This window comes from Aquarana catesbeiana, linkage group LG04, assembly GCF_042186555.1.
Source record: "Aquarana catesbeiana isolate 2022-GZ linkage group LG04, ASM4218655v1, whole genome shotgun sequence".
Taxonomy (NCBI): Eukaryota; Metazoa; Chordata; class Amphibia; order Anura; family Ranidae; genus Aquarana; species Aquarana catesbeiana.
In genome coordinates, this window is record NC_133327.1 from 255332041 (window position 1) to 255359831 (window position 27791).

Consider the following 27791-nt stretch of genomic DNA (forward strand, 5'->3'; position numbering starts at 1 on the left):
AGCTTCTGCTAAAATCTTCACTGCTGTGCTTCCTTTAACCACTTGCCCCTGCCCACCATCAAATGACGGCTGGGCGGTGTGGCTCTTGATCTGGGTGGATGTCATATGACGGCCTCCCAGAACGACTGCTGTGGAGCGCTCATCGCGCAGTGTTGCTAGGACACGGCGCAACCCCGATCTCTGTAAAGAGCCACGGACACGGCTCTTTAACCATGTGATTGGCTGTGTCCAATCACAGGCGGTCCCATGTAAACACGGAGATGCCAGTAATCGGCATCGGCATAACACTGACAGAGTGAGAGGAAAGGAGAGCCGATCAGTGGCATCTCCTCACAGGGGGCCATCTAGGTACGTAATCAGGGCACTGATCATCAGTGCCCTGATTACAATTAGGTGCCACCAGTGCCAGTGATCAGTACCAACCAGTGCCCACAATTGCCACCAATCTGTGCCCACCAGTGCTGCTTATCAGTGCCCACCAGAGCCACCCATCAATGCCACCAGTGCCACCTATCAGTGCCCATAAGTGTGGTATATTCCTGCCGCCTCATCAGTGCCCATAAGTGCCACTTCATCAGTGCAGACTATCAGTGCCCATCAGTGCCGCCTCATCAGCGCCCATCAGTGAAGGAGATTACTCTTTTTTTTTTACTTTTTTTTTTCAAAATTGTTGGTCTTTTTTTTTTTTTTTTTAAGGAAAACAAAAAACCCAGAAGAGATTAAATGCCACCAAAAGAAAGCTCTATTTGTGTGAAGAAAATTATAAAAATTTCACATGGTTACAGTGTAGCATAACCGCGCAATTGTCATTCAAAGTGACAGCACTGAAAGCTGAAAAATGGCCTGGGCAAGAAGGGGGTGTAAGTGCCCTGTATTGAGGTGGTTAAAGCTGCTCAAGTGGCTATCTTCTAGTACTGAGAGAATGAACAGCAGTCACTGCTACAGAGAAAAGCTGTGCCGCTCATCTTCTGACCTCTCTGCCATTAAAAGAACTACAACTATCCCACAACGCATCGCTTTCTGGGAATGAGCAGGGGAGATCCTTTCATTCAACTGCTCCTCCTTCATTCACAGGATTGTGAGCCTATAATAGTACGAGTTCTGCAAATGGTGAAGAGGGAAGAAGGGGGTGGGTGGTGGCGAGAGGCGCCACCTTTCTCAGTAGAAGCAGATGCTATTATTTCTCATAGCATTGGAGGGCCGCTGCTTAGGACAGTATCCAGTGTGCAACACGCGTACAGCTGTGCACACATCCTACAGATCTGGAGGCCAAAGCCAGAAACATAAATTGAAACTGAAGCACCACACCACTGCTATGAGGTCCAGATACAACTTTATTCCAGTAACAGTATTGTCTATTTGGTTTTAATTATGACCCCATGAGGTTTCTGTGTTGGCTACTTTTTGAATTTTACCCCTGACCTTTAATGGAATAACGTTGTATCTGGACCTCGTAGCAGTGGTGTGCACTGCAATTTCAATTTCACATTACACTACATGGCAAGGAGACTGTGGAGCTCCTCTGGGGTATAGAAGCCGCCTGCCCAGGAACCAGATCATTTACACCAACATCAATATCCTAAGATATTGCCAGCAAGATAACCCTATGGGTCAAGCACTATCGTTCCACTTTTCTCAACTGTTAGAGCCAGAAACATAGCAGTTTTCATTTTCCAATTGTGCATGAGTTATACAATTATAAATATGTCTAAGATATGTAAAAAAAAAAATGGGTGGAAGCGATGGTAATAGCTATTCTTTTTTATAAAAAGGATGCCATTTTTGTTGAGCACCTACCATCACCACACTACTCTCCCCCACTCATTGCCTGACAGGCATCAAACCCCCGCTCTCACTACCCCACCCCCATGCTGACCCACACACATTTTTAACAGTATCTTACCCCCAATGGTTTCATCGGTGCCAAAATGAGCCCTGTAGAAGAGCACCAATTCCAGCCAGTAGACATGATACACAACAATGAAGCATATGACAAGAAACACCGTTGCTCCCAGTCCACATGCTAATTCAGTGATGTATCGTGGAGTGCCAACTGTAAAAAATATTTTAATAGTGATTACCATATTATTATGATGCAAATGTCAGCACCAAGAACATAATGCATTCAAATTAACTGCTGAATTGTCTCCATTGACTTGTTACACAGAAAAGAGTCTTAAAAAAGATGAACATTTGTCCTTACAACACATGTCAATACTCAATACATCTATAACGGCATACAGCGTCTACAAAAACATAATGCATTTTAAATCACATGTCAAGCCACATATTTTCTATCGGTAAACAGGAATAATTCAAAATTCATAATAATATGAGCTGTCCAAAGCAATTCCAATATATTGTGCATGTGCATTTAACAGTGACTTGTTGAAGCAAGTTGTTATTCCCGTTGATGTCAATAATTATTCAGCAGACAGCCTAAACAGGAAAATAGGATGCTGTGCTTTCTGATGAGAAATTGACCAGCTTGCTTTGCAATAAAGGAGTGTCAAGAGTTCACAGACACATTTACATAAAGACTGATAATGGTTAGAAGGTCAAATTATGTCAAACGAGTGCAAACTCAAGAATACCGATCAAACCAGATCAGAATACCGATCAAACCAAAGCCTTGATATTATATCGACTAGATGTGCACTTTCACTGAATTATACTACATGGCTCAGAATCTACAGTTCAGTAAGAACATGTTTTGTTTTTTGTTTTTTTTTAAAGCACAGCATACAGTGGGGCAAAAAAATGTTTAGTCAGCCACCAATTGTGCAAGTTCTCCCACTTAAAAAGATGAGAGAGGCCTGTAATTGTCATCATATGTATACCTCAACTATGAGAGACAAAATGTGGAAACAAATCCAGACAATCACATTGTCTGATTTTTGAAAGAATTTATTTGCAAATTTTGGTAGAAAGTAAATATTTGGTCACCTACAAACAAGCAAGATTTCTGGCTCTCACAGACCTGTATCTTCTTCTTTAAGATGCTCCTCTGTCTTCCACTCATTACCTGTATTAATGGCACCTGTTTGAACTTGTTATCAGTATAAAAGACACCTGTCCACAACCTCAAACAGTCACACTCCAAACTCCACTATGGTGAAGACCAAAGAGCTGTCGAAGGACACCAGAAACAAAATTGTAGACCTGCACCATGATGGGAAGGCTGAATCTGCAATAGGCAAGCAGCTTGGTGTGAAGAAATCAACTGTGGGAGCAATAATTAGAAAATAGAAGACAAACAAGATCACTGATAATCTCCCTCGATCTGGGGCTTCATGCAAGATCTCACCTTGTGGGGTCAAAATGATCACAAGAACGGTGAGCAAATCCCAGAACCACACGGGGGGACCTAGTGAATGACCTGCAGAGAGCTGGGACCAACGTAACAAAGGCTACCATCAGTAACACACTACGCCACCAGGGACTCAGATCCTGCAGTACCAGACGTGTCCCCCTGCTTAAGCCAGTACATGTCCGGGCCTGTTTGAGGTTTGTAGAGAGCATTTGGATGATCCAGAAGAGGATTGGGAAAATGTCATATGGTCAGATAAAACCAAAGTAGAACTGTTTGGTAGAAACACAACTCTTTGTGTTTGGAGGAGAGAGAATGCTGAGTTGCAACCAAAGAACACCATACCTACTGTGAAGCATGGGGGTGGCAACATCATGCTTTGGGGCTGTTTCTCTGCAAAGGGAACAGGATAACTGATCCGTGTACATGAAAGAATGAATGGGGCCATGTATCGTGAGATTTTAAGTGCAAACCTCCTCCCATCAGCAAGGGCATTGAAGATGAAACGTGGCTGGGTCTTTCAGCATGACAATGATCCCAAACACACCACCCGGGCAATGAAGGAGTGGCTTCGTAAGAAGCATTTCAAGGTCCTGGAGTGGCCTAGCCAGTCTCCAGATCTCAACCCCATAGAAAACCTTTGGAGGGAATTGAAAGTCCATGTTGCCCAGCGAAACCCCCCAACATCACTGCTCTAGAGGAGATCTGCATGGAGGAATGGGCCACCATACCAGCAACAGTGTGAGACAACCTTGTGAAGACTTACAGAAAACGTTTGACCTCTGTCATTGCCAACAAAGGATATATAACAAAGTATTGAGATGAACTTTTGATATTGACAAAAAATACTTATTTTCCACCGTAATTTGCAAATAAACTCTTTCCAAATCAGACAATGTGATTGTCTGGATTTGTTTCCACATTTTGTCTCTCATAGTTGAGGTATACCTATGATTACAACTACAGGCCTCTCTCATCTTTTTTAGGTGGGAGAACTTGCACAATTGGTGGCTGACTAAATACTTTTTTGCCCCGCTGTAAATATGACCACTTGATTCCCTAGGCATAAATACCCTTGAGTTGCAGAGCAATTTTTTAATTTTGGTGATGTCACAGTTCTGCACATTAAACCTATTAGTGCTTGTAGTCTACCCTAACGTACTATATTATCTTTTTTATTTTTTTTTTTAAGGACTGATAGGGGATTCATTTAGTAGCAAAGGCTCACAAAGGCTCACAAATATATACGTGAACCTGCACTTCCGGGTATTGGGCCCGAGTGCACGCTGCCGGTGGCTTGCTCCAGCTGTGTCCGCAGGCATCCACTAATCGTTCGGTACATTGACAGAATGGCAGTCTGTCTATGTAACAAAAGGCAGATTGATGTTCTGTCAGTACAGAAGGCATGAATCCTGTGTTTCTGTAAAGCAGAAACACTGATCCATGCCTTCCACTAGTAAAAGCACCTCCCCCACTACACTGAAACATTAGCTAGGCACAGTTGATCTTTTGATCTCCCCTGATGTTAACCTCTTCTCTGCCAGTGTCATTAGTACAGTGACATTGCATATTTTTAGCACTGATCACTGTAATTATGTCACTGGTCCCCACAAAAGTGTCAAAATAAATATAAAATTAGTGTGATTGTTGCGTAATATATAGGAAAGGTAAAGCTCAAAGTGACTGCTTGCATTTTACTTTAGTAAAGCTTTAACAAGTGATTTGCTTTCTTTGACCAGCGTCAAGTCCTCTTTGGCCCTTGCTGAGGGCCTTCACATGCCTGTCTAATGATCCTTATAAAAATAAACAGGTGTGCATGAGACAATCTCCTTTATAAAAAAAAAAAAAAAAGTTCTGGGGTTTGTGTTTCTTGTTTTGTACATGGCTCCATCGCCCTCCTTTGTTCCTTCCTTGAAGATGATAATCAGGGTAGTATCACAAGCTTTTCACACCAATCATGTTCTTGGAAAAAATCAACATCTGTCTTGATACATTTCATAGGGATTGGAATAAGGTGACTAAGTTACCCATGTGGATATAAATGCTGGGATATTAGAACTGAATAAGCTGATTGGATAAATAACAAAACATCTTTATCATCATTATTCCTATTCCTCCAGAATCCCTTTTTTTTTATGTGTGTCAGAATGACCTCTTGTAGTGACCATAAGCAAAAACAGTATTCTATAAAAAAATGCCATGGCAATTGTTTATGATGCACAGTGCTTTAGCTAAATAAACATCATAGCGTTATGATTTAAATCTACTTTAATTATTTTAAAAGTGGTAAATATACAGACTGGAATCCAAATATACAAGCCACAAAGTTAGGGGAAAATTATGGTTTTAAGTTGAAGTTAAGATGAAGTTTTACTATTTTGTGCAAATTAATTTTAAATTTCCAGGGGATCTAAGTACAGTAAAAAATCCACTTGTCTGCTAAAATCCAAATTAGTATTTGCATGTTTAATTTTCCTAATTATTATTTTTCATTTAAAGAAAGTCAACATATTCTATACTGCACAATACAATACAGTTTTAGATTTTCCTTTCTGATGTACATGTTTTCTTGATTCTCGACCCAAATATTTTAGTGTATGATGTATATAAATGAATACATTGTGGTAACAAATCGTATGAATTTATGGTATACTGTCTTGCTAAGTGTAGTCACCTTTCTCTTTGACCAGTGCTTGCCTGGAGACGGACCCTAAACGGTTTTTGGCTGAGCATGTATAGTTGTGCTTGAGGTCATCCGGAGTGATATTTTTGATGTATAATTTCTCAATTATGGTTTCAGCTCCAGGATTCATCTCATCCAATTTAACACTGAAAAAAATGAACACAACATATTACTTTTCAGATGTACGGTGACTTAAGGTGTTTGTAAACCCATATCTATAAATCACCGCCAGCCCCTCTATTATAGGCAAGTATAGAAACACTGAACCTGTCTTTTATAAAAATGAGGCTTGTAAATAACATTTTAGAATGATCTTCAGGCCAGTCACATAATTTGCGGCGGCTTTACAGCTCCGATGGATGGCTTCTGCAGGAGGGGCCGATATAACCCTCTGAAGTCAGCTTGGGAGGTCACATGGTCACTCTGTCCCTCCTGCAGTAGCCCTGGAAACCGTCCGAGAGTCACGTGACCGGCCTGAAGATTGCGCTAAATCTGTACTTACAAGCCTCATTTTTATAAAAGATTTATGCAGTGTGCTATGCCTGCCTATAATACAGGGGCTGGCAGTGAGCATTTATATTTTTTCATTTGTACTAATAGCCGGGGTGGGGGGGATGGAGACAGAGACACAGACACGGAGCTGACAGGCAGGGAGGAGGGGGTGAAGGGGGAGAGCAGAGAGCAGGGCCAAGGTGGCCAGGGCTCAGCAGCCCTGATTTTCGTGGTCAGCACAGAGAGGGGGATATGGGAAGTGGCAGGATTAGGGTTTTATTTTTTACAGTTTAGAGGGGGGCAGATTACACAGCACAAGCACTGTGCTGTTTAATCCGCTTTAAGGGACCAGAATCACTTTTTTTTTTTTTTTTGGGTTAACAAACACTTTAGGATCGGTTCACACCTAAACCGGCTGCGGATCGCAAAGCAACGCTGTCCATCCCTGTTCTCCGCTTCAAAGACAAATCAGGGCAGAATCTTTGCCTGAATTCGGCCCTAAAACAGAGGCAAAGATGCACAGCGTTTCTGTGCAGTGCGCTCCGCAGCCACCCCGGAGACATGTGAAACCGGCTCCAAAGAGAGCCGGTCATATTCTCCTGCTATGCGAATTGGATGCGGGGAAACCCGCATCCAATTCGCATAGGTGTGAACCCAGCCTCAAGCAGAAAAGCAGACTCCTGTCTCAAATGTTTATATAGGTTCACTTGAAGGTAAAGGTACCTGATTGTGGCCTGTGTGTCTACACACAGAACTTAAATTCAGCTAAAGCAGCTAACAGAAAAGAGTACTGTAGCAAATTGAATTGTGTCACCACTTTTTTGCAGTACAACCCTAGAACTAGAATTTAGTTAAAGGTAATGTAGATGTCAACACCTCTGCAAAGCAGTGTTTCATATATCATGTATCAGATAGCATTATGATATCAGACAGCATGTATAACAGATGGGCAACTTTAAACTACAAAAGAAGCTTAACAGCAAACCTGTTACAATACACACATAGCCAAATCAAATGGAGACAGTGATGGAAGAACAGTAGAGTTTAGCTCCAGTGAGAACTGCACTACAAAGCCATCAAAAGGTCCAGATATATAGCCTGCTGAAGAAATATACAAATCTTGGCTTTTCTTATAAAAGTCAAATTAAGTACGCATCCTCTTATCTCTCCTTATTAGTAAACAGGATTGCCCCTAAATTAAAAGGCCATTAATGATGTTGGAAGGTGGTGCCAAGCCTGAATTCACAAGAAACTTTAAGATCAGTTAATATTTTGGATTTACTGATTGCTTTGACATACATTTTTCACTGACAGTGACCCTTAAAGAATAAGTTCACATTTGTACAAAAAATAATAAATGCACATCTTTTTGCTTGTAAAAAAAATGTGCATTTATTAAATTTTGTATTAGGAGCCTATAAAGCATTGCGCCAGAGATCAGAAGTTCGCTGGTGCCATGGAGGTCTCCTCCACACGGTCATTGTATATGCTTAGCCGTACATCCCACGGCTCCCTCACGGAACGACTCAGTCAATTCATAGATGGATACCTACGCCCCCATGTCCTTAAACTCCCCAGTTACATCCGAGATACTCCACACCTCTTACAGAACATTGATGGCCTCTGCATCCCTCCCGAGTCAGTACTCGTGGCAGTGGATGTGGAGGCCCTCTATAGCTCCATACCACACGACAAAGGCCTTTCCTGCATACGACATATTCTTTCCCTCAATAGCCAGTACAATCATAAGACCAACGAGTTCCTACTAGCAGCACTCGAATTCACTCTCACCCACAACTTCTTCACATTCAATGGCTCCCACTACCTCCAGGTGCAGGGCGTGGCGATGGGGACCTCATGTGCCCCGTCATACGCCAACCTGTACCTGGGGGAGTGGGAGCACATGGTGCAGGAATCTGTGCACTTCGCCCCATACATGGAGAATGTCGTCATGTGGTATCGCTACATTGACGATATTCTCCTAGTGTGGAACGGGCCCACATCTCTAATACCTACATTCCTTCACTCACTCAACAAGAATGACTTTAACCTATCATTCACCATGACCTGGGACCCCAAGTCAATCACATTCCTTGATGTCACCATCTACAAGGATAGTGAGGGCTCCCTCAGTACCAGTCTTTTTAGGAAATCCTCAGCCGGCAACTCCATACTTCATGCCAGCAGTTTTCACCCTCGGCCACTCATTGCCTCTATCCCATATAGTCAGTACCTTCGTACTAGAAGAAACTGTACTGATGATATAACTTTTATCAAAGAAGCCAAAATCCTACAAACACGACTACGCACCAGAGGTTATTCTAATTCCTGCCTCAAAAAAGCGTATAGGAGGGTCTGGGCCAGAACACGTAATGACATACTTTATAATCCTTCAACCAAAAAAAATCTCAGATCCCAACCAATCTCCATCATCACAAGGTTTTCTAACCAACATATAGCCATCAAAAAAGTCATATCCAGGTATTGGCACATGCTCACCATGGATCCATCCATTGGCCCTTTTGTACCCCCTACACCAGCTTTCACCTACAGACGAGCTGGTTCCCTTCGAGACCAACTGGTCTGTAGTGAGTTCAAAGGCAATGGCAAACACGACCCATGTAAGAACAAAGGCACTTTTACGTGCGGCGGATGCAACTACTGCAGGTTTCTTAACACTTCCAAACACATCACCCTGCCCAATGGCGAACTTTTCAAACCCAGACACTACGCCAATTGCAAAACATGTGGGGTAGTCTATCTGCTTACATGTGAATGCACTTGTTTCTACATAGGGAAAACCATCCAAGAGTTCTGGCGCAGGGCTTACAGACATATTACTGCCATGCAGACCTGCAACCCGAACTTACCCCTGGGTCGCCATGTCACAAACATACATGAGGGCATCTGCCCAAAATTTTGGTTCATTATCCTTGATCGTGTACACACCGGTATACGGGGAGGAGATATGAACAAAACACTTTTGCAATTGGAACAGAGGTGGATCTTTAGACTCAGAGCCACCCAACCCCCCGGGTTAAATACGTGTATATCTTTTAGACCTTTCCTGGAGGGCTTCTCATCAGGGGGCTCCGAATGGGAGCCCGATGAGACCCCCTCCTAAGGGAAAGGGTAAAGAAGGAGAAAAGAAAAAGGGGGGTGTGTGTTTTTTTTTTTTTCTAAACACCCACCCCCCACCCCCCCCTTTTCTCCTTTTTGAACATTTTTGTACATATTTGTATATACTGTATATAGCAGGTGTCCTTGGTTTTATACCCACATGGATACACTGTGTACTTTATTTCATTATTATATATGGTGTACATGTCATATATGGTATTTTAGGTATTTATTGTTTTCTTATTATTTACCATCTTCACTTTTTCCTGGCTACAATCATTTCTCTCTGTCTTCATTCTCATTCATTTTTATTTCTTTTTTTCCCCTTTTTATATTGTAGCCAGTCTCTTTTTTACTCTGATCTTTCCTTTCTGTGGGCATTCCTGTGTGTACCTCCTGACATTCCACCCACTGCTTGGGCTGTCCTGCCCCTCCTCTCCACGCCACGGGGCTGTCCCTCTCCGGCGCGTGCCGCCGGGTCTCTTTCCCCACTCGGCGCGGGGGGGGCCGCCTGACGCAACCTTGTTGCTTCGGGCGGCGTTCTTGTAACTAGGAGATGCTGGATCGCCACCCGGTCCGGCCTCTCCTGACTCCCGCGCCGCGGGCCTTCGGCGCAGGTCTCGGTCCCACCCACCCCGTGTGACGTACGTCATCGCGCCGGGGGACACACGTCACCGCGCCCGGAGGCTTGTATACACTCCGGGTCGCGGTGTCAAATGGGGCCGGCGCGTGCGCCCCAGGCTCGGGGGGCGTCCACCTTTCCACCCATTGGCCGCGCCTGTGACCAATCACGGGCGCGACCGCGCCATATGAACGGGCGTCCATTCCTTCTCAATCCCACGGCGTCCTCGGCTGCAGCACGCTGACACACTATATCCAGTCTACACTCGGGACCCCTCTAGGTAAGACTAGGTAATCATTGCAGACAGGACCCTGCAAGTGTCCCCGGGTCTGGAACCTCCTGCCCATCCATCATCACTGCATTGTCTGGACCATCCCTTGACCGGCATTACTCCCTCCCCCCCTGCTTAGTGCATCGGGGACCCCCCTATTTTGGGGATCATCCAGCGGGGGTAGTACACCCGGCCACTCTGGACCCTGGCCTTAGATGCACCATTATCCATTACTCTCCCAGCCTCCCGCCTACATACCACTTACAGGCTCATTCAGGTACTTCTTATTGGTCATTACCTTTTATTGGGCTACCACGCTCCTTGGGGTCCTTTTGCACTATCAACAACCACTATAAACACTTCCTTGCCCCTTCATCAACCCCCCCCCTTTTGTCCTATCTTTTGCTCCCCACAGATCGGAGCCTTCTAGGATCATTCCTTACTATTGGTGGTCTTCTCTGACGCCCTCTGTTGGGGAATTTCTTCCTGGCGGCCGCGCCGTGGGGGGCATACAAGCCTTGCGGGTTGTGGACCAGGACCAGGACACACCTTTATGTTCAGCAGTGTTACGTCCCCTTCAGACCCCTGATTTCTCTCTTTTGTTTTAAATATGGATGCAGCATTAGACACATGCCCTCCAAGCAATACTTTATGGTCAGTATTTCACTGGTTCCCCTCTTATTTATATATATATAATGTATACTTGTATTCCAACCATTACCTCTCTCATGTCTATATATATATGTTGTTTACAATACCCTTACAATTGGTTTATCACTGTTTTCTTAATTTATAGACATATCCTTTGCTTGCCGATTCCAATCTGATACCCCTGAGGAAGAGTATATATCTCGAAACGCGTCGGGTACTCCCCGCATATGTGTTCCATGTGTATTGGAGTTCCATGATTGTGAATTGTTTGCACTGGCATTTGTATTGCTATTATTTTTTTGTATGTATTACGTATGCTGCATATGTACCCCTATGTACCACAGATCCCTTTAATTATATATATTAACAATAAACACTTTATCATACTAATTCTACATTTTCCATACTCTTTATGACCCATGAGTAGGTGTTCCCTCTAAAAGTCCCGCTAGAGGATCAATTTCCATATAGCCAGTTTAACTTGGGATGTGGGTTCATCCTACCTTTTAGACCAACCTTGCACCAAACCCCTCCTCGCATATGGGTAAGCCGATACACGCTGACAGGAAGACTCAATGAACTACTACAGCGCTCTGCAGTGCCGTGGTAGTTCATTGAAAACTACAAGCTGACAGCCGCTAAGGCTGTGGGGACTTGCAGTTCATTCATACACAGAGCTCTGTGTATGAATGACGCGGCCATGTGGGTGAAATCATGCATTGCTTTTAAAAACTGACAGCTAGTACAGGGAACTTCTCCCTGTACTGCTGTCACAGGGAGGAGGGGGGCAGCGGGCGGCGGCTGCAGCACTGGGAACATGTTACAGGTTTCACCCTAAAATTGGGCAGAGCATTAACATGTTCCCAAAGGTGAACTTGTCCTTTAATAATGTATTTTTTATGGTGTGATTTGTTTTCATTTATTTACATATGTATGCTTTGGCTTCCACTATCTTTTCTTTTAAAGCTTTTAAAGCATTATTTTTGTTTTATGTTCCTCTATTTCTGTCAATCCAGCTACATGAATATGTCAATTCTGCTCTGAATTCAGAAAGCACTGCATTACAAGAAGCTGTATTGGGTGAACTTCACTGGCAGGATAAACTGATATTCATGAGAATTTGCAGGAGTCGGTAAAAAAAATGATAAGTGTAGATTCACTTATAATGAAGATCTGCAGCACTTTTTTTTTTTTAATGAGAGACCATAGTTCTAATTTAACTTCTGTGACACAGCACATCTGTTTGTACAACCCCTGGCAAAAATTATGGAATCACCAGTCCCTGAGGATGTTCCTTCAGTTGTTTATAGTTGTAGAAAAAAAGCAGATCACAGACATGGCCAAAAACTAAAGGCATTTCAAATGGCAACTTTCTGGCTTTAAGAAACACTAAAAGAAATCAAGAAAAATAATTGTGGTGGCCAGTAACAGTTAGATTTATAGAACAAGCACAGGGAATAAATTATGGAATCACTCAATTCTGAGGAAAAAATTATGGAATCACCCTGCAAATTTTCATTACAAACACTAACACCTGCATCAGATTAAATCTGCTTGTTAGTATGTAGGTAAAGAGGGTAAATCATCACGCAGTGTTGCACAAGATGTTGGTTGTTCACAGTCGGCTGTGTCTAATACATGGACCAAATACAAACAACATGGGAAGGTGGTTAAAGGCAAGCATACTGGTAGACCAAGGAAGACATCAAAGCGTCAAGACAGAAAACTTAAAGCAATATGCCTTGAAAACAGAAAATGTACAACAAAACAAATGAGGAACAAATGGGAGGAAACTGGAGTCAACATCTGTGACCGAACTGTAAGAAACCGCCTAAAGGAAATGGGATTTACATACAGAAAAGCTAAAAGAAAGCCATCTCTAACACCTAAACACAAAAAAACAAGGTTACAATGGGCTAAGGAAAGGCAATCGTGGACTGTGGATGATTGGATGAAAGTCATATTCAGTGATGAATCTCGAATCTGCATTGGGCAAGGTGATGATGCTGGAACGTTTGTTTGGTGCCGTTCCAATGAGATTTATGCAGACGACTGTCTGAAGAAAACATGCAAATTTCCACAGTCAATTATGATATGGGGCTGCATGTCAGGTAAAGGCACTGGGGAGATGGCTGTCATTAAATCTTCAATAAATGCACAGGTTTACATTGAAATTTTGGACACTTTTCTTATCCCATCTATTGAAAGGATGTTTGGGGATGATGAAATCATTTATCAAGATGATAATGCATCTTGCCATAGAGCAACAACTGTGAAAAAATTCCTTGAAGAAAGACACATAAGGTCAATGTCATGGCCTGCAAACAGTCCGGATCTCAATCCAATTGAAAATCTGTGGTGGAAGTTAAAGAAAATGGTCCATGACAAGGCTCCAACCTGCAAAGATGATTTGGCAACAGCAATCAGAGAAGGCTGGAGCCAGATTGATGAAGAGTACTGTTTATCACTCATTAAGTCAATGCCTCAGAGACTGCAAGCAGTTATAAAAGCCAGAGGTGGTGCAACAAAGTACTAGTGATGTGTTGGAGTGTTATTTTGTTTGTTTGTTTTTCATGATTCCATAATTCTTTCCTTAGAATTGAGAGATTCCATAATTTATTCCCTGTGCTTGTTCTATAAATCTAACTGTTACTGGCCACCACAATTATTTTTCTTGATTTCTTTTAGTGTTTCTTAAAGCCAGTAAGTTGCCATTTGAAATGCCTTTAGTTTTTGGCCATGTCTGTGATCTGCTTTTTTTCTACAACAATAAACAACTGAAGGAACATCCTCAGGGACTGGTGATTCCATAATTTTTGCAGGGGTTGTATGTACTGGATTTATGTAACAATTAGCTGTAAAATAAGCAGGAGACGTAAATGAAATGAAAATGAAAATTAGCTGAAAAGTTTACTATGTTTGTAGCTGCAAATAGCAGCAGAGATAGGAGCAAAAAAATCAGGGTTGCTCCTTTTCATTTATTCAAAGAGTGGCTTAGCTTCCTTCTCAATATTATACACCCTCTCTATCCTTCTCCAGCTGATAAAGGAAGTACAGTATATTTGAGTCTGGGAATTCCTGGACAATTTAGAAAGCATTTTTTCTTTTTTTTCTTTCATGTTCCCTTGTTAACTGTTTTCCAGGTTCCAATCCCTTTAATCTAGAATTCAGAAGCCATTTCGTACAGTCTTTGGCTCTACAGGCATCCACTAACAGAAAAGATCAAATAAATGAGCTGCTGTCATTTTATTGGTTCGTGGTTACCTGGCTCCTGGGGTAAACTGAACCCAGAAATATGTGACCTTTTATATACTGAGTAGTCCAAATACAATGGTTTGTTAAACTCTAAATACACATACAGAGATTTATAGAAAAAAATAAATAAAATACAGCACTCAGACTTCCTATTTCATGTTTCTACGCTGACTGATTTACATTTGTTACATAGTTACATAGTAGGTGAGGTTGAAAAAAAGACACAAGTCCATCAAGTCCAACCTATGTGTGTGATTATATGTCAGTATTACATTGTATATCCCTGTATGTTGCGGTTGTTCAGGTGCTTATCTAATAGTTTCTTGAAACTATCAATGCCCCCCCGCTGAGACCACCGCCTGTGGAAGAGAATTCCACATCCTTGCCGCTCTTACAGTAAAGAACCCTCTACGTAGTTTAAGGTTAAACCTCTTTTCTTCTAATTTTAATGAGTAGCCGCGTGTCTTGTTAAACTCCCTTCCGCAAAACAGTTTTCTCCCTATTGTGGGGTCACCAGTACGGTATTTGTATATTGAAATCATATCCCCTCTCAAGCGTTTCTTCTCCAGAGAGAATAAGTTCAGTGCTCGCAACCTTTCCTCATAACTAATATCCTCCAGACGCATTATTAGCTTTGTTGCCCTTCTTTGTACTCGCTCCATTTCCAGTACATCCTTCTTGAGGACTGGTGCCCAGAACTAGACAGCATACTGTAGGTGCCGCCGGACCAGAGTCTTGTAGAGCGGGAGAATTATCGCTTTATCCCTGGAGGTAAACCCAGAGGTTCTCCCCCCAGTGTATAGAATGCATTCATATTTTTGCCACCCAAATGCATTTTTTTACATTTTTCTACAATAAACCTCATTTGCCATTTGTTGGTAAGGTAACACAGTTATACACAAGTTCCAGTATCTTTTGTCCATTCAAAACATGTGACTTGTGCCTGGAGAAAAAAAATCGACATAAATATAGAACACATGAATAAGGGCCCTTTCACACTGAGGCGGTTTGCAGGCACTATTGCGCTAATAATAGCGCCTGCAAACTGACCCAAAAGTGCCGCTGCTTTCACACTGGAGCGGTGCGCTAGCGGGACGGGAAAAAAAGTCCTGCCAGCAGTATCTTTGGAGCGGGGAAGGAGCAGTGTATACACCGCTCCTTCTCCGCTCCTGTCCATTGCAATCAATGGGACAGCACGGCTATACCGCAGAGGCGCTTTGCGGTGGTTTTTAACCCTTTCTCGGCCGCTAGAGGGGGGTAAAACTGCCCCGCTAGTGGCCGAATACCGACGGTAAAGCACTGCTAACAATAGCTGTGCGTTAACGCCGATGCCGCCCCCACCCCAGTGTGAAAGGGGCCTTAAAGAGAAAAATAAAACAACCTTTGGAGTACGAATAGCACAATTGCACTCCCTAGGAAAATCCTTGGTGAATAGATTTTACAAGGGGCTAAAAGGGTTAAGAGACCCTGTTCTAGATTAAACTGAACTCGGATGTCATTTAGGACAGGTTTCCAGTAGTCATACAATCAATAAAGCAAATTACCTTTTAGTAACATTTGGATCAGCAATGTCTTTTCTATTCCCATGTACTGTCCACCAAATCTCATTACTGGAGTTTTGCACGTAAGAGAAATACACTTCACAGGTAAGTTCCATGTCTTCTCCTAAATAAAAAATGTAGCAAATAAACAAACATATCAAGGGTACACATTTTTAATAGGACTATAAGTGTATGTCAACATAAAATAGTTGCAGAACTCATTAAGTGTTCTTGCATAGCAAGACCACTTACTGTTATCTCACATATATATTATTCTTATTATTATAGCCAAATTTACCACCCTAACTCCTCCCACAGTTTTTACACTACATAGACAAGTAATATACCGAAACGTGCGGATTGTTCCCGAATGGTGTGCTATTACTTTGTGGAACGTTTCGCCGAATGGTTCACAAAATATCGTCATTTTTGCGGCGAAATTGGTCCCATAGGAATGAATGGGGAAACTAGAGTGGGAGATGACAAAAGCTGAAAAATCAGAACATGATTTCTAAACTGCCGCCACTCCCTCATTTTCAAGCCCACCTACACAAATCTTATATCAAAACGTTCAGCTATCCCTGCTGCCACTAAACATGTCCACGGCTAAGCCATAGTCCTGATAGTTTTCACAATATGACCATTTGTTTGTAACTCACGCCGTCCATTGACATTCATTGAAACTACACTCTAGCCCCCTCCAAATTTGAAGGGCAATTTCTAAACTGCGACCGTGCCTTCATTTTTAATATTTCACAGACATACTATACATCAAAATCTAGGTCTGGGTCTTGTGATTCTCACAATATAAAGATCTTCGCTGTAGGATGTATAGTTTTTAAAATACGGCCATTTGTTTAGAGGTCATTTCAGGAAATTTTAGCCATTAATCAGAGTGTACTGTTAGTGTTTGTTTTGTTGCCATGGTTACCAAAGCTTCTGTTATACACAGGGGGGGAAGGTGGCTGGAGCATCTCAGCTGATTACAGAGCCCGGGGGAGGGGACAGACACACCATGTACTGATTTATAATAGAGGAATATGATGGGGCAGTTTTGATGGGGTAATTCTGATGGGGCAGTTTTGATGAAGTAGTATTTGGGAAGCATAAACAGGGCATGAGCGTTGCTAGGAAACAGTGGTTGTAAACACAAGATGCTGAGACACCCCAAATGCATGTGACTTCATCTGCTAGACTTGATAATGCTTGTAGACTCCTCCCACAGTTTTTACACTACAGAGACAAGTAATATACCGAAACGTGCGGATTGTTCCCGATTGGTGTGCTATCACTTTGTGGAACGTTTCACCAAATGGTCCACGAAATATCGTCGTTTTTGCGGCGAAATTGGTCCCATAGGAATGAATGGCAAAATGTTCAAAAGGAAATGTTGCTAGGAAACAGTGGTTGTAAACACAAGATGCTGAGACACCCCAAATGCATGTGACTTCATCTGCTAGACTTGATAATGCTTGTAGACTCCTCCCACATTTTCCACACTACAGAGACAAGTAATATACCGAAACGTGCGGATTTTTCCCGATTGGTGTGCTATTACTTTGTGGAACGTTTCGCCGAATGGTCCACGAAATATCGTCGTTTTTGCGGCAAAATTGGTCCCATAGGAATGAATGGCGAAATGTTCAAAACTAGAGTGGGAGGTGACAAAAGCTGACAACCCCATGATCAGCCAAAACATTATGACCACCCCATGATCAGCCAAAACATTATGACCGCCCCATGTAAAAAAAAAAATATTTTTGAAAAAAATAAAAATTAATTTTTGAAAAAAAAAATATTTTTGAAAAAAAAAATATTTTTGAAAAAAAAATATATTTTTGAAAAAAAATTACTTTTGAAAAAAAAAAATTAAAAAAAAAATCATTTTTTGAAAAAAACAAAATTCATTTTTGAAAAAAAAAAATTCATTTTTGAAAAAAAAAAATCATTTAAAAAAATCATTTTTGAAAAAAAAATATCATTTTTGAAAAAAAAATTATTTTTGAAAAAAAATCATTGTTGAAAAAAAATCATTTTTGAAAAAAAAAATCATTTTTGAAAAAAAAATCATTTTTGAAAAAAAAAATTCATTTTTGAAAAAAAAAATTTCATTTAAAAAAAAAATCATTTTTGAAAAAAAAATAATTCATTTTTGAAAAGAAAAAACTTTTGAAAAAAATGTTCAGCTCTTCCAGCTAATGATGGGACTTCAACTTTTTTACTACTATTTATACTTTTTAAAATATTAAGCTTTTTAACACTTTTCACAGTTACTCAAGCCACTCCATCCAGTTACTCCGCCCACTCCAGTTGTAGAGGCAAGAACACTTTTCACAATTTCCCCAGAAATTGTACCTTTTCTAGTATAAAACATTTATTAAGTGTTCTTGCATAGCAAGACCACTTACTGTTATCTCACATATATATTATTCTTATTATTATAGCCAAATTTACCACCCTAACTCCTCCCACAGTTTTTACACTACATAGACAAGTAATATACCGAAACGTGCGGATTGTTCCCGAATGGTGTGCTATTACTTTGTGGAACGTTTCGCCGAATGGTTCACGAAATAACGTCGTTTTTGCGGCGAAATTGGTCCCATAGGAATGAATGGGGAAACTAGAGTGGGAGATGACAAAAGCTGAAAAATCAGAACATTTTCAAGCCCACCTACACAAATCTTATATCAAAACGTTCAGCTATCCCTGCTGCCACTAAACATGTCCACGGCTAAGCCATAGTCCTGATAGTTTTCACAATATGACCATTTGTTTGTAACTCACGCCTTCCATTGACATTCATTGAAACTACACTCTAGCCCCCTCCAAATTTGAAGGGCAATTTCTAAACTGCGACCGTGCCTTCATTTTTAATATTTCACAGACATACTATACATCAAAATCTAGGTCTGGGTCTTGTGATTCTCACAATATAAAGATCTTCGCTGTAGGATGTATAGTTTTTAAAATACGGCCATTTGTTTAGAGGTCATTTCAGGAAATTTTAGCCATTAATCAGAGTGTACTGTTAGTGTTTGTTTTGTTGCCATGGTTACCAAAGCTTCTGTTATACACAGGGGGGGAAGGTGGCTGGAGCATCTCAGCTGATTACAGAGCCCGGGGGAGGGGACAGACACACCATGTACTGATTTATAATAGAGGAATATGATGGGGCAGTTTTGATGGGGTAATTCTGATGGGGCAGTTTTGATGAAGTAGTATTTGGGAAGCATAAACAGGGCATGAGCGTTGCTAGGAAACAGTGGTTGTAAACACAAGATGCTGAGACACCCCAAATGCATGTGACTTCATCTGCTAGACTTGATAATGCTTGTAGACTCCTCCCACAGTTTTTACACTACAGAGACAAGTAATATACCGAAACGAGCGGATTGTTCCCGATTGGTGTGCTATCACTTTGTGGAACGTTTCACCGAATGGTCCACGAAATATCGTCGTTTTTGCGGCGAAATTGGTCCCATAGGAATGAATGGCAAAATGTTCAAAAGGAAATGTTGCTAGGAAACAGTGGTTGTAAACACAAGATGCTGAGACACCCCAAATGCATGTGACTTCATCTGCTAGACTTGATAATGCTTGTAGACTCCTCCCACATTTTCCACACTACAGAGACAAGTAATATACCGAAACGTGCGGATTTTTCCCGATTGGTGTGCTATTACTTTGTGGAACGTTTCGCCGAATGGTCCACGAAATATCGTCGTTTTTGCGGCAAAATTGGTCCCATAGGAATGAATGGCGAAATGTTCAAAACTAGAGTGGGAGGTGACAAAAGCTGACAACCCCATGATCAGCCAAAACATTATGACCACCCCATGATCAGCCAAAACATTATGACCGCCCCATGTAAAAAAAAAAAAATATTTTTGAAAAAAATAAAAATTAATTTTTGAAAAAAAAAATATTTTTGAAAAAAAAATATTTTTGAAAAAAAAATATATTTTTGAAAAAAAAATTACTTTTGAAAAAAAAAATTAAAAAAAAATTAATTTTTGAAAAAAACAAAATTCATTTTTGAAAAAAAAAAATTTCATTTTTGAAAAAAAAAATCATTTAAAAAAATCATTTTTGAAAAAACAAAAAAACAAAATCATTTTTGAAAAAACAAAAAAACAAAATCATTTTTGAAAAAAAAAAATCACAAAGCTCTGAGGGGAATTATAGCTCCTCTCACACAGCTCTAAGGACAATTATAGCATTATAGCTCCTCCCACACAGCTTGGAGGGAAGTTATAGCTCCTCCAATACAGCTTTGAGGGGAATTATAGCTCCTCCCACACAGCTCAAAGGGGAATTATAGCATTATAGCTTAGCATTATAGCTCCTCCCACACAACTCTGAGGGGAATTATAGTTTCTCCCACACCGCTGTGAGGGGAATTATAGCTCCTCCTACACAGCTCTGAGGGGAATTACAGCTTAGCATTATAGCTCCTCCCACACAGCTGAGGAGAATTAGAGCTCCTCCCACACAACTCTGAGAGGAATTATAGTTTCTTCCACACCGCTGTGAGGGGAATTATAGCTCCTTTTAAACAGCTCTGAGGGGAATTATAGCTTCTCCCACACAACTCTGATGGGAAATGTAGCTTCTCCCACACAGCTCTGAGGGGAAATATAGCTTCTCCCACACAGCTCTAAGGGGAATTATAGCTCCTCCCACACAACACTAAGGGGAATTGTATCTCCTCCCACACAGCTCTGAGGGGAATTATAGCATTATTGCTCCTCCCACACAGCTCAGAGGGGAGTTATAGCTCCTCCCACACAGCTCTGAGGCGAATTATAGCTCCTCCTCCAACACAACTCTGAGGGGAATTATAGCTCTTCGAACAAAGCTCTGAGGAGAATTATAGCTCCTTCCACAAATATCATCATGCCATCTAAAGGAAAGAGATCTAAAGCTGCAAAGATACGCTGGACTAAACTGGATCCGGAGCCCCACAGCAGCATAGTGGATATGGAGGTTTGTGACAGTGAATGTGCCCAGGAGGTACATAGTGAACCTGTGGTGTCATTTTCATGTTCAACTCAGTGTCAAGTTCAAGAGCACAGTGACAGTGTGATGGGCACTTCTGAAAACCATGGCATGCAAGAACCATGTGTACCAAGTGAGATTTCTGTGCAGGCATCATTTCATCAGGGTCATCATGGCTATGGAAGGTTAAGGAACAAACAGTGTACATGCATGGCTCTGACATTTTTGGCATACCACAGTGAGCTTGATGATGTGAGAAAGGGTGATCTTGATCAAATACTGAAGAAGGGCAACAGCTTGTATGGCTCAACAATAAAACAGCTAAAACAAAGAAATGTCTATCAGCATCAACACTTGACAATGGAAGAAGTGCCCCTCAGAGTCAACACTGACAAATATGAGTATAACGTTGTTAAATCTCCAGTGTTATCGGGATGTATGAGAGACACGGTAGACGGTGACAACCAAGGTTGGTTTGTTGACCTCTCCACAAGACTTCAGTGCCTCAATGCAGATGTTACACATGCACTTTTTATAGTAGTGCCATATTGCATTGCATTGTTCAGAGACAAGTCTGGGAGATATGGACTGTTTGATTCTCATAGTCGAAATAAGGATGGACTTCCTGCCACTGGAAAAGGAAAAGCTGTTATGATCACTTTTACACATTTGAGTGATATGGGGGCAAGGATTTATAAGTTGTATGAATTGCTCCTTACAGACACCAGAGGCCCTATTGATGGACTGCAGTATGACTTCATGCCAGTCTCATTTCATCGTGCAAGACGTCTGTCAGATGGTTTGCTGTCCCCACTGGTGCAATCTGACAAACCACATAATGCAAAGCATGTGGAGAACAAAGTGACACAGATGACCAAAGATGTAACACACACTGGATTCCCAGCCAGCAAGCATTCTCCACGGTCAGTTGATGCGAAATCCTCACAGGGCATATGGAAGGACAGTAAGGCATTGTCCAAATTAAATGCACAGAGACGACAAAAACTGAAGACAAGACACAGAAATGAAAGAAGGCGTGATTTCAAGGCTACAAAGATGTCTGTCACCAATAAGAAAAGGACATACATCACCAGCCGATACAGAGCAGATGCTGATTTTAAGTTGAAGCAGAAGCAATATATCATTCGCAAATATGCAACAGATGCCAATTTCAACTTGAAGCAGAAGCAATACATCACCAGAAAATATGCGACAAATGCAGATTTCAACTTGAAACAGAAGCAGTACACCACCAGAAAATATGCGACAAATGCAGATTACAACTTGAAGAAGAAGCAATACATCACCAGAAAATATGCCACAAATGTCGATTTCAAGTTGAAGCAGAAGCAATACATCACCAGAAAATATCATAATGATCCTGCTTTCAGAAAACGTCACTTGCAACATTGCATGAGTTACATGAAAATGAAGCGTCAAACTCAAGCAGATTTTCGCATAACCCATAAGATGCAATGTGCCTTCAAAATAAGAATGAAATACAGACGATGGACTCGTGTCATGCGGGAATGCAGTCAACCAGTGGACAACAGCCTAATGTAGACAGCTATATCCACTTTCCATGAATGCATTAAAGCTGGGCCAACATTTGTGTGCACGATGTGTCATCGCACCCTTTTCCCTAACCAAGTGAAACATTGCATTCACAGCAATTACAAGAAGAATCTACACATTGTTGCTGCCTGTTTGACAGGGAAATATGTCCATGTGTGCAACAATCACTGTCAAGGACCTGAACAATGCACCGTACCAGATGAAAGGACCAAAGAATGGATTTGTCACAACTGTGATTTACATTTAAAAGCAGGACACAAATCATCCATCGCTGTAGCTAACAACATGGAGCTGGCGCCCATTCCCCCAGAGCTCTGCGATTTGAATGTGCTGGAAAGACAACTTTTGGCCAAAATACTGCCATTTGACAAGATCATCACACTTCCCAAAGGTCGACAGGCAGCTATACATGGCGCTGTAGTGTGTGTGCCATCCGAGGTGGAAACCACGGTCAATACTCTACCAAGATCGCACAGCAAATCCCAGTTACACAGAGTCAAGCTGAAAAGACGTCTGACTTACAAAGGCCACCAGCTGTTTCATTATGTCAACATGGGAAATGTAGTAGCAGGTCTGTCAAAACTCATTGACACACACCCCGACTACAGTGACATTTCAATTAGAGTGGATGAGACAATCGCTGATGATGATGATAATGATGATGGGATGGAACTCGACAGTTGTGACGAAACTGAAATGATGGAGATACTTGAACGCATCGAAAATTGTGATCCATCAGAGGTACAGTCTGCATGTTTACCGGCTGCTTCTGAGCAACAGGAAGGCCATGACCAACAACCTCCCAATGCAGAGGATGAGAAGGATACACTAAGACCTGGAATTGGCCTAGACAGTTGTTTGCAGCCATCTGACCTTGGAGAGGAAGCACTGACACACGGTGATGGAATATTCAGCATTGCACCTGCACAAGGAAACACACCTGTCAGCTTCTTTAAAGTTCCTAGGCTTGAGGCAATGGCTTTCCCTGTTCAGTTCCCTACTGGACAGAATACATTGGACCAGGCAAGACAAGTCAAACTGTCCCCGAGCATGTATTTCAATGCAAGGCTTTTTTGTGTTGATACTCGTTTTGCAAGAGACACAAGCTACCTCTTCTTTGCGCAGTTTGTCACAGAAACACACATGGCCAAAAGCAGCATGTCCATCCAGTTAAGGAAAGGAAAACCCAATACCAGGGATGGACGGAAAATATCCAACAAGCTGCTACAGGACAAGTGTGAGGTTGAGAGGTTGGTGCGAAACCGAGATGCCACAAGGTTCATGCAACCACTGAGAGGGAGTCCAGCTTACTGGGATAAAAATCTGAAGAATTTGCTAGCCATGGTCAGACAATTGGGTAAGCCAACATTTTTTCTTACCTTCTCTGCTGCAGAATTCAGATGGCCAGAGGTAATAACGGCAATAAAGGCACAACAAGGTCAAAAGGTGGATTTTGCGGGGCTAGACTGGGCTGAAAAGTGTGACATTCTTCGAGGCAACCCAGTGACCACCATGCGCATGTTTGACAAACGGGTTGATGCTCTGATGCGAGAGCTGCTGTTGGGTCCTGCACAGCCAATTGGTGAAGTTATCGATTACTTTTACCGGGTTGAATTTCAGGCGAGAGGGAGCCCTCATATACATTGTCTCTGTTGGGTAGCAGGAGCTCCTATATTTGGACAAGACAGTGATGACAAGGTGTGTGCCTTTATAGATCATAACATCTCATGCCAGCTGCCTGATGAAGCCAAACAGGCCTTACTTCACAGATTTGTAACAGAACTTCAAATGCACAGCAGATCTCATTCAAAATCATGCAAGAAAGGAAACAGAGTATGCAGATTTGGATTTCCAAAGCCACCTATTAGAAAAACGAGGATAACTTACCCGATGCCAGAAGAACAAGGAGATTGTGCAATGAAACCACAAGCAGCCAAAAACAAACTGAAACCAGTCTGGGATTTGCTTAATAACCCAAAAGTGCAGCTTGAAGACATGTCACAGCTACTGGCACAGTGTGATATGACTTTGAATCAGTACAACTCCTACATTCAGGCATTGACCTCCTCAAGCGTGATTCTAATGAAGCGTGATGTAAAGGACTGCTGGGTGAACAACTATAATCCACATTTGCTGACGGCCTGGAACGCCAACATGGACATCCAGTACATTCTTGATGAGTATGGTTGCATCATGTACATGTTGTCCTACATATCCAAGCCAGAACGGGAGCTGAGTGACTATCTCAAAACAATAGTCAAAGAAATGAGCCCAGAAACAGCGACAGAACGAGAAGAAATGAAAGAGGTTCTTCAGGCTTATTCAAAACACAGAGAGGTCAGCGCCCAGGAGTCTGTGGCCCGTACGTGCAGCCTGAAAATGAAGTCTTGCTCACGTGAGGTTGTTTTTCTGCCAACTGGTGACAACGCACTGAAAATGAGTCTCCCGCTCAGTGCATTGCAGAACAAACCAGCCGATTCTCTTAATGTGTGGATGACGAGTTTTGTCGACAAATACAGAGCCAGACCCGAAACACCAGAGTTTGAGTCCATGTGTCTGGCAGACTTTGCATCCCATTACAGGGTTGTCTATGGCAAGCAGAAGGAAGACAGCAAGCGTGTCAGCCTATTGAATGAAATGGGAATGATTCAAAAACGCACGAGAGGGAAGCCTGCAATCATCAGGTACGCACGCTTCTCAGAGAAGAAGGACCCCGAGAACTACTACGGCAGACTGCTTAAACTCTACCTCCCCCACCGTTCAGAGTCATCACTGAAAACTGTAAGGTTCCCAACACACCAGGATTTTTACAAAGGCGCCTGTGTGAGCTTACCAGGAGAAGAAGCAATCCGAGCAGTGTCTGCAATTGTTACCAGCAACCAAAAGAAGTTCGAACAACACAACAAAATTGTGGAACAAGTCTTGGATGACTTTGTAAAAAACGGCCCTGTTGAAGATGCTTGGAACACCTTTGCCCCAGAAGCTGAGTTGGATAGGTTGGAATGTATAGAGGAACGCAAAGAAGGGGAGCCACTTCATGAGAATGAACAAGATGATGTTCCGGAGTATACACGTCACAAACAAACAGGTGGAATTGCGCTTACTGTGAAGGCCCCACAAATGTGCCCTGATTTCCTTCGGAAAATGTACAGAAACCTTAACCGGACACAAGCTCAGACATTCTACTCAGTTTGTGACTGGTGCACTAACCGTGTGCGTGGCCTAAATCCTGACCCATTCTATTACTTTGTCACTGGTGATGCAGGGACAGGCAAATCACACCTGATAAAGTGCATCTATGCTGAGGCGACAAAGATACTCTGTAAACTTACCAGACTACGTGAGGAAGCAGACATATCCATGCCCAGCGTTTTACTAACTGCATTTACAGGAACAGCAGCTTTCAACATTTCAGGCAACACTTTGCATTCTCTTCTGAAGTTGCCAAGAAGCTTGAAGCCACCCTACCAAGGACTTGGAAATCTAATAGATGAAGTGAGGGCACAGCTGTCAAATGCGGAGATCATTGTTATTGACGAGGTGTCAATGATTTCAAAGCCCCTGTTTGCCTACATCAACTGGAGATTACAGCAAATCAAAGGCAGTAAGAAACCTTTTGGTGGTATGTCAGTACTAGCAGTAGGAGACTTTTACCAGGTCCCCCCGCTGGGAAAAAGTAAGCCACTCTGCGTGTTTGAGGAAAATACCAATGAACTCTGGAAAGACAACTTTCAGATGATCACGCTGCCAGAGATCATGCGACAGAAGGATGACATTTCATTTGCTGAGCTTTTGAATAGAATCAGAGTCAAGCAGAAGACTGTCACCTTAAGCAATGATGACAAAGCTCTGCTTGCTCAGGCTTTTACAGATCCCACCCACTGCCCTAATGACGTGCTACACATATTTGCCACCAACAAAGAGGTTCACAAACATAATGCTGCAACTGTGTCTGTTCTCCATTCAAACGTCACCAACATAGATGCCGACGATTACAGAAAAGACCCTAAGACAGGAGTGATGCTGAGGCAACACCAACCTTTCAAAGGACACAAATACAATCTGATTGACACACTGCAAGCAGCTGAAGGTGCCCGTATCATGATCACAAGAAACATTGATGTAGAAGACGGGCTTGTTAACGGGACATTTGGCAAGATTGCAAGAATAATCATCCAGACTGAGAATGGTACTACTACGGTAAACAAGCTTGGGCTTATGCTGGACAATCCAAATGCAGGACAGAGATACCGTAACAAGTCGTCTTGTGATGCTGACAACTTGGTGTACATAGAAAGGGTAGAGGAAAACCTGAGACAGAAAGGAGTTGTTCGCAGGCAGTTCCCCCTGAAGTTGGCTTTTGCATGTACGATTCATAAGTGTCAGGGGATGTCGATACAGTCAGCAGTGGTCTCATTGAAACGGGTCTTCCAACCGGGAATGGCCTATGTTGCTCTGAGTAGAACAACTACACTGCAAGGACTGTACATAACCGACTTTGATGAGAAGAAGATCTTTGCTGATCCTGAAATCACAGCCTCCCTGGATTCAATTAAGAATGCATCACTGGAAAGTGTTATGCCCCTCTTAAAGTTTCTACAGACAACAGACAAACAGCAAACATTAACAATTATCCATCACAACACGGAAGGATTACCAGCTCACATTGAAGATATCAAATCTCACCATGAGTTGACACTTGGAGATGTTTTATGTTTCACTGAAACTCATCTCTCAGGCTCTTCTGTTGCTGAAAGTCTCCAGCTGGAGGGCTACAACCTGTTCAAACGCAACAGACACCTCTCGTACACGAACCTTCCTGACATTGCAAGTAAAAGTGGTGGAGGTGTCGCCTTGTATGTCAGAAACCATTTCAAGGCCTTTGAAAAGCAGTATCATCACAATGTGACTGACTTGGAGTTCTTGGTTGTCAAACTGGAGTCCCCTGTACAAGCTTTGATCGCTGTTGTTTACAGGCCACCGGATTACAGTATTGGCCAATTCCTTACTAACCTGCTGGGCCTCTTGGAATCTTTGGAAATAATGGATTGCCAACCTATAATACTCTGTGGAGATTTCAATGAAGATTTTCTGTGCAGAGAAAAGAAGCCAATATCTGACCTTCTTCATTCAAGAGGATATACCCAACTGGTCTGGGCAGCCACCACAGAAAAAAACACACTGTTGGATCACATTTACATCTCCAGGGTGCAGCACTGTCTCCAGTCAGGAGTACTGCACAGTTATTACAGCTATCATGATCCTGTGTA

The 27791-nt window shown here is 42.1% G+C and overlaps 1 protein-coding gene across 2 annotated transcripts in view; it reads right to left on the bottom strand.

Annotated features, from left to right (window-relative positions):
• Positions 1-27791, bottom strand: part of IL1RAP (interleukin 1 receptor accessory protein) — a 406084-nt gene that overhangs the window by 27006 nt on the left and 351287 nt on the right. For both annotated transcript variants that reach the window (XM_073626394.1, XM_073626396.1), the window contains exons 7-9: positions 15949-16069; positions 5985-6139; positions 1904-2053 (exon numbers count right to left, since the gene is read on the bottom strand). In XM_073626394.1, the coding sequence (XP_073482495.1) occupies positions 1904-2053; positions 5985-6139; positions 15949-16069 (426 nt within the window). The remainder of the gene's footprint in view (positions 1-1903; positions 2054-5984; positions 6140-15948; positions 16070-27791) is intronic.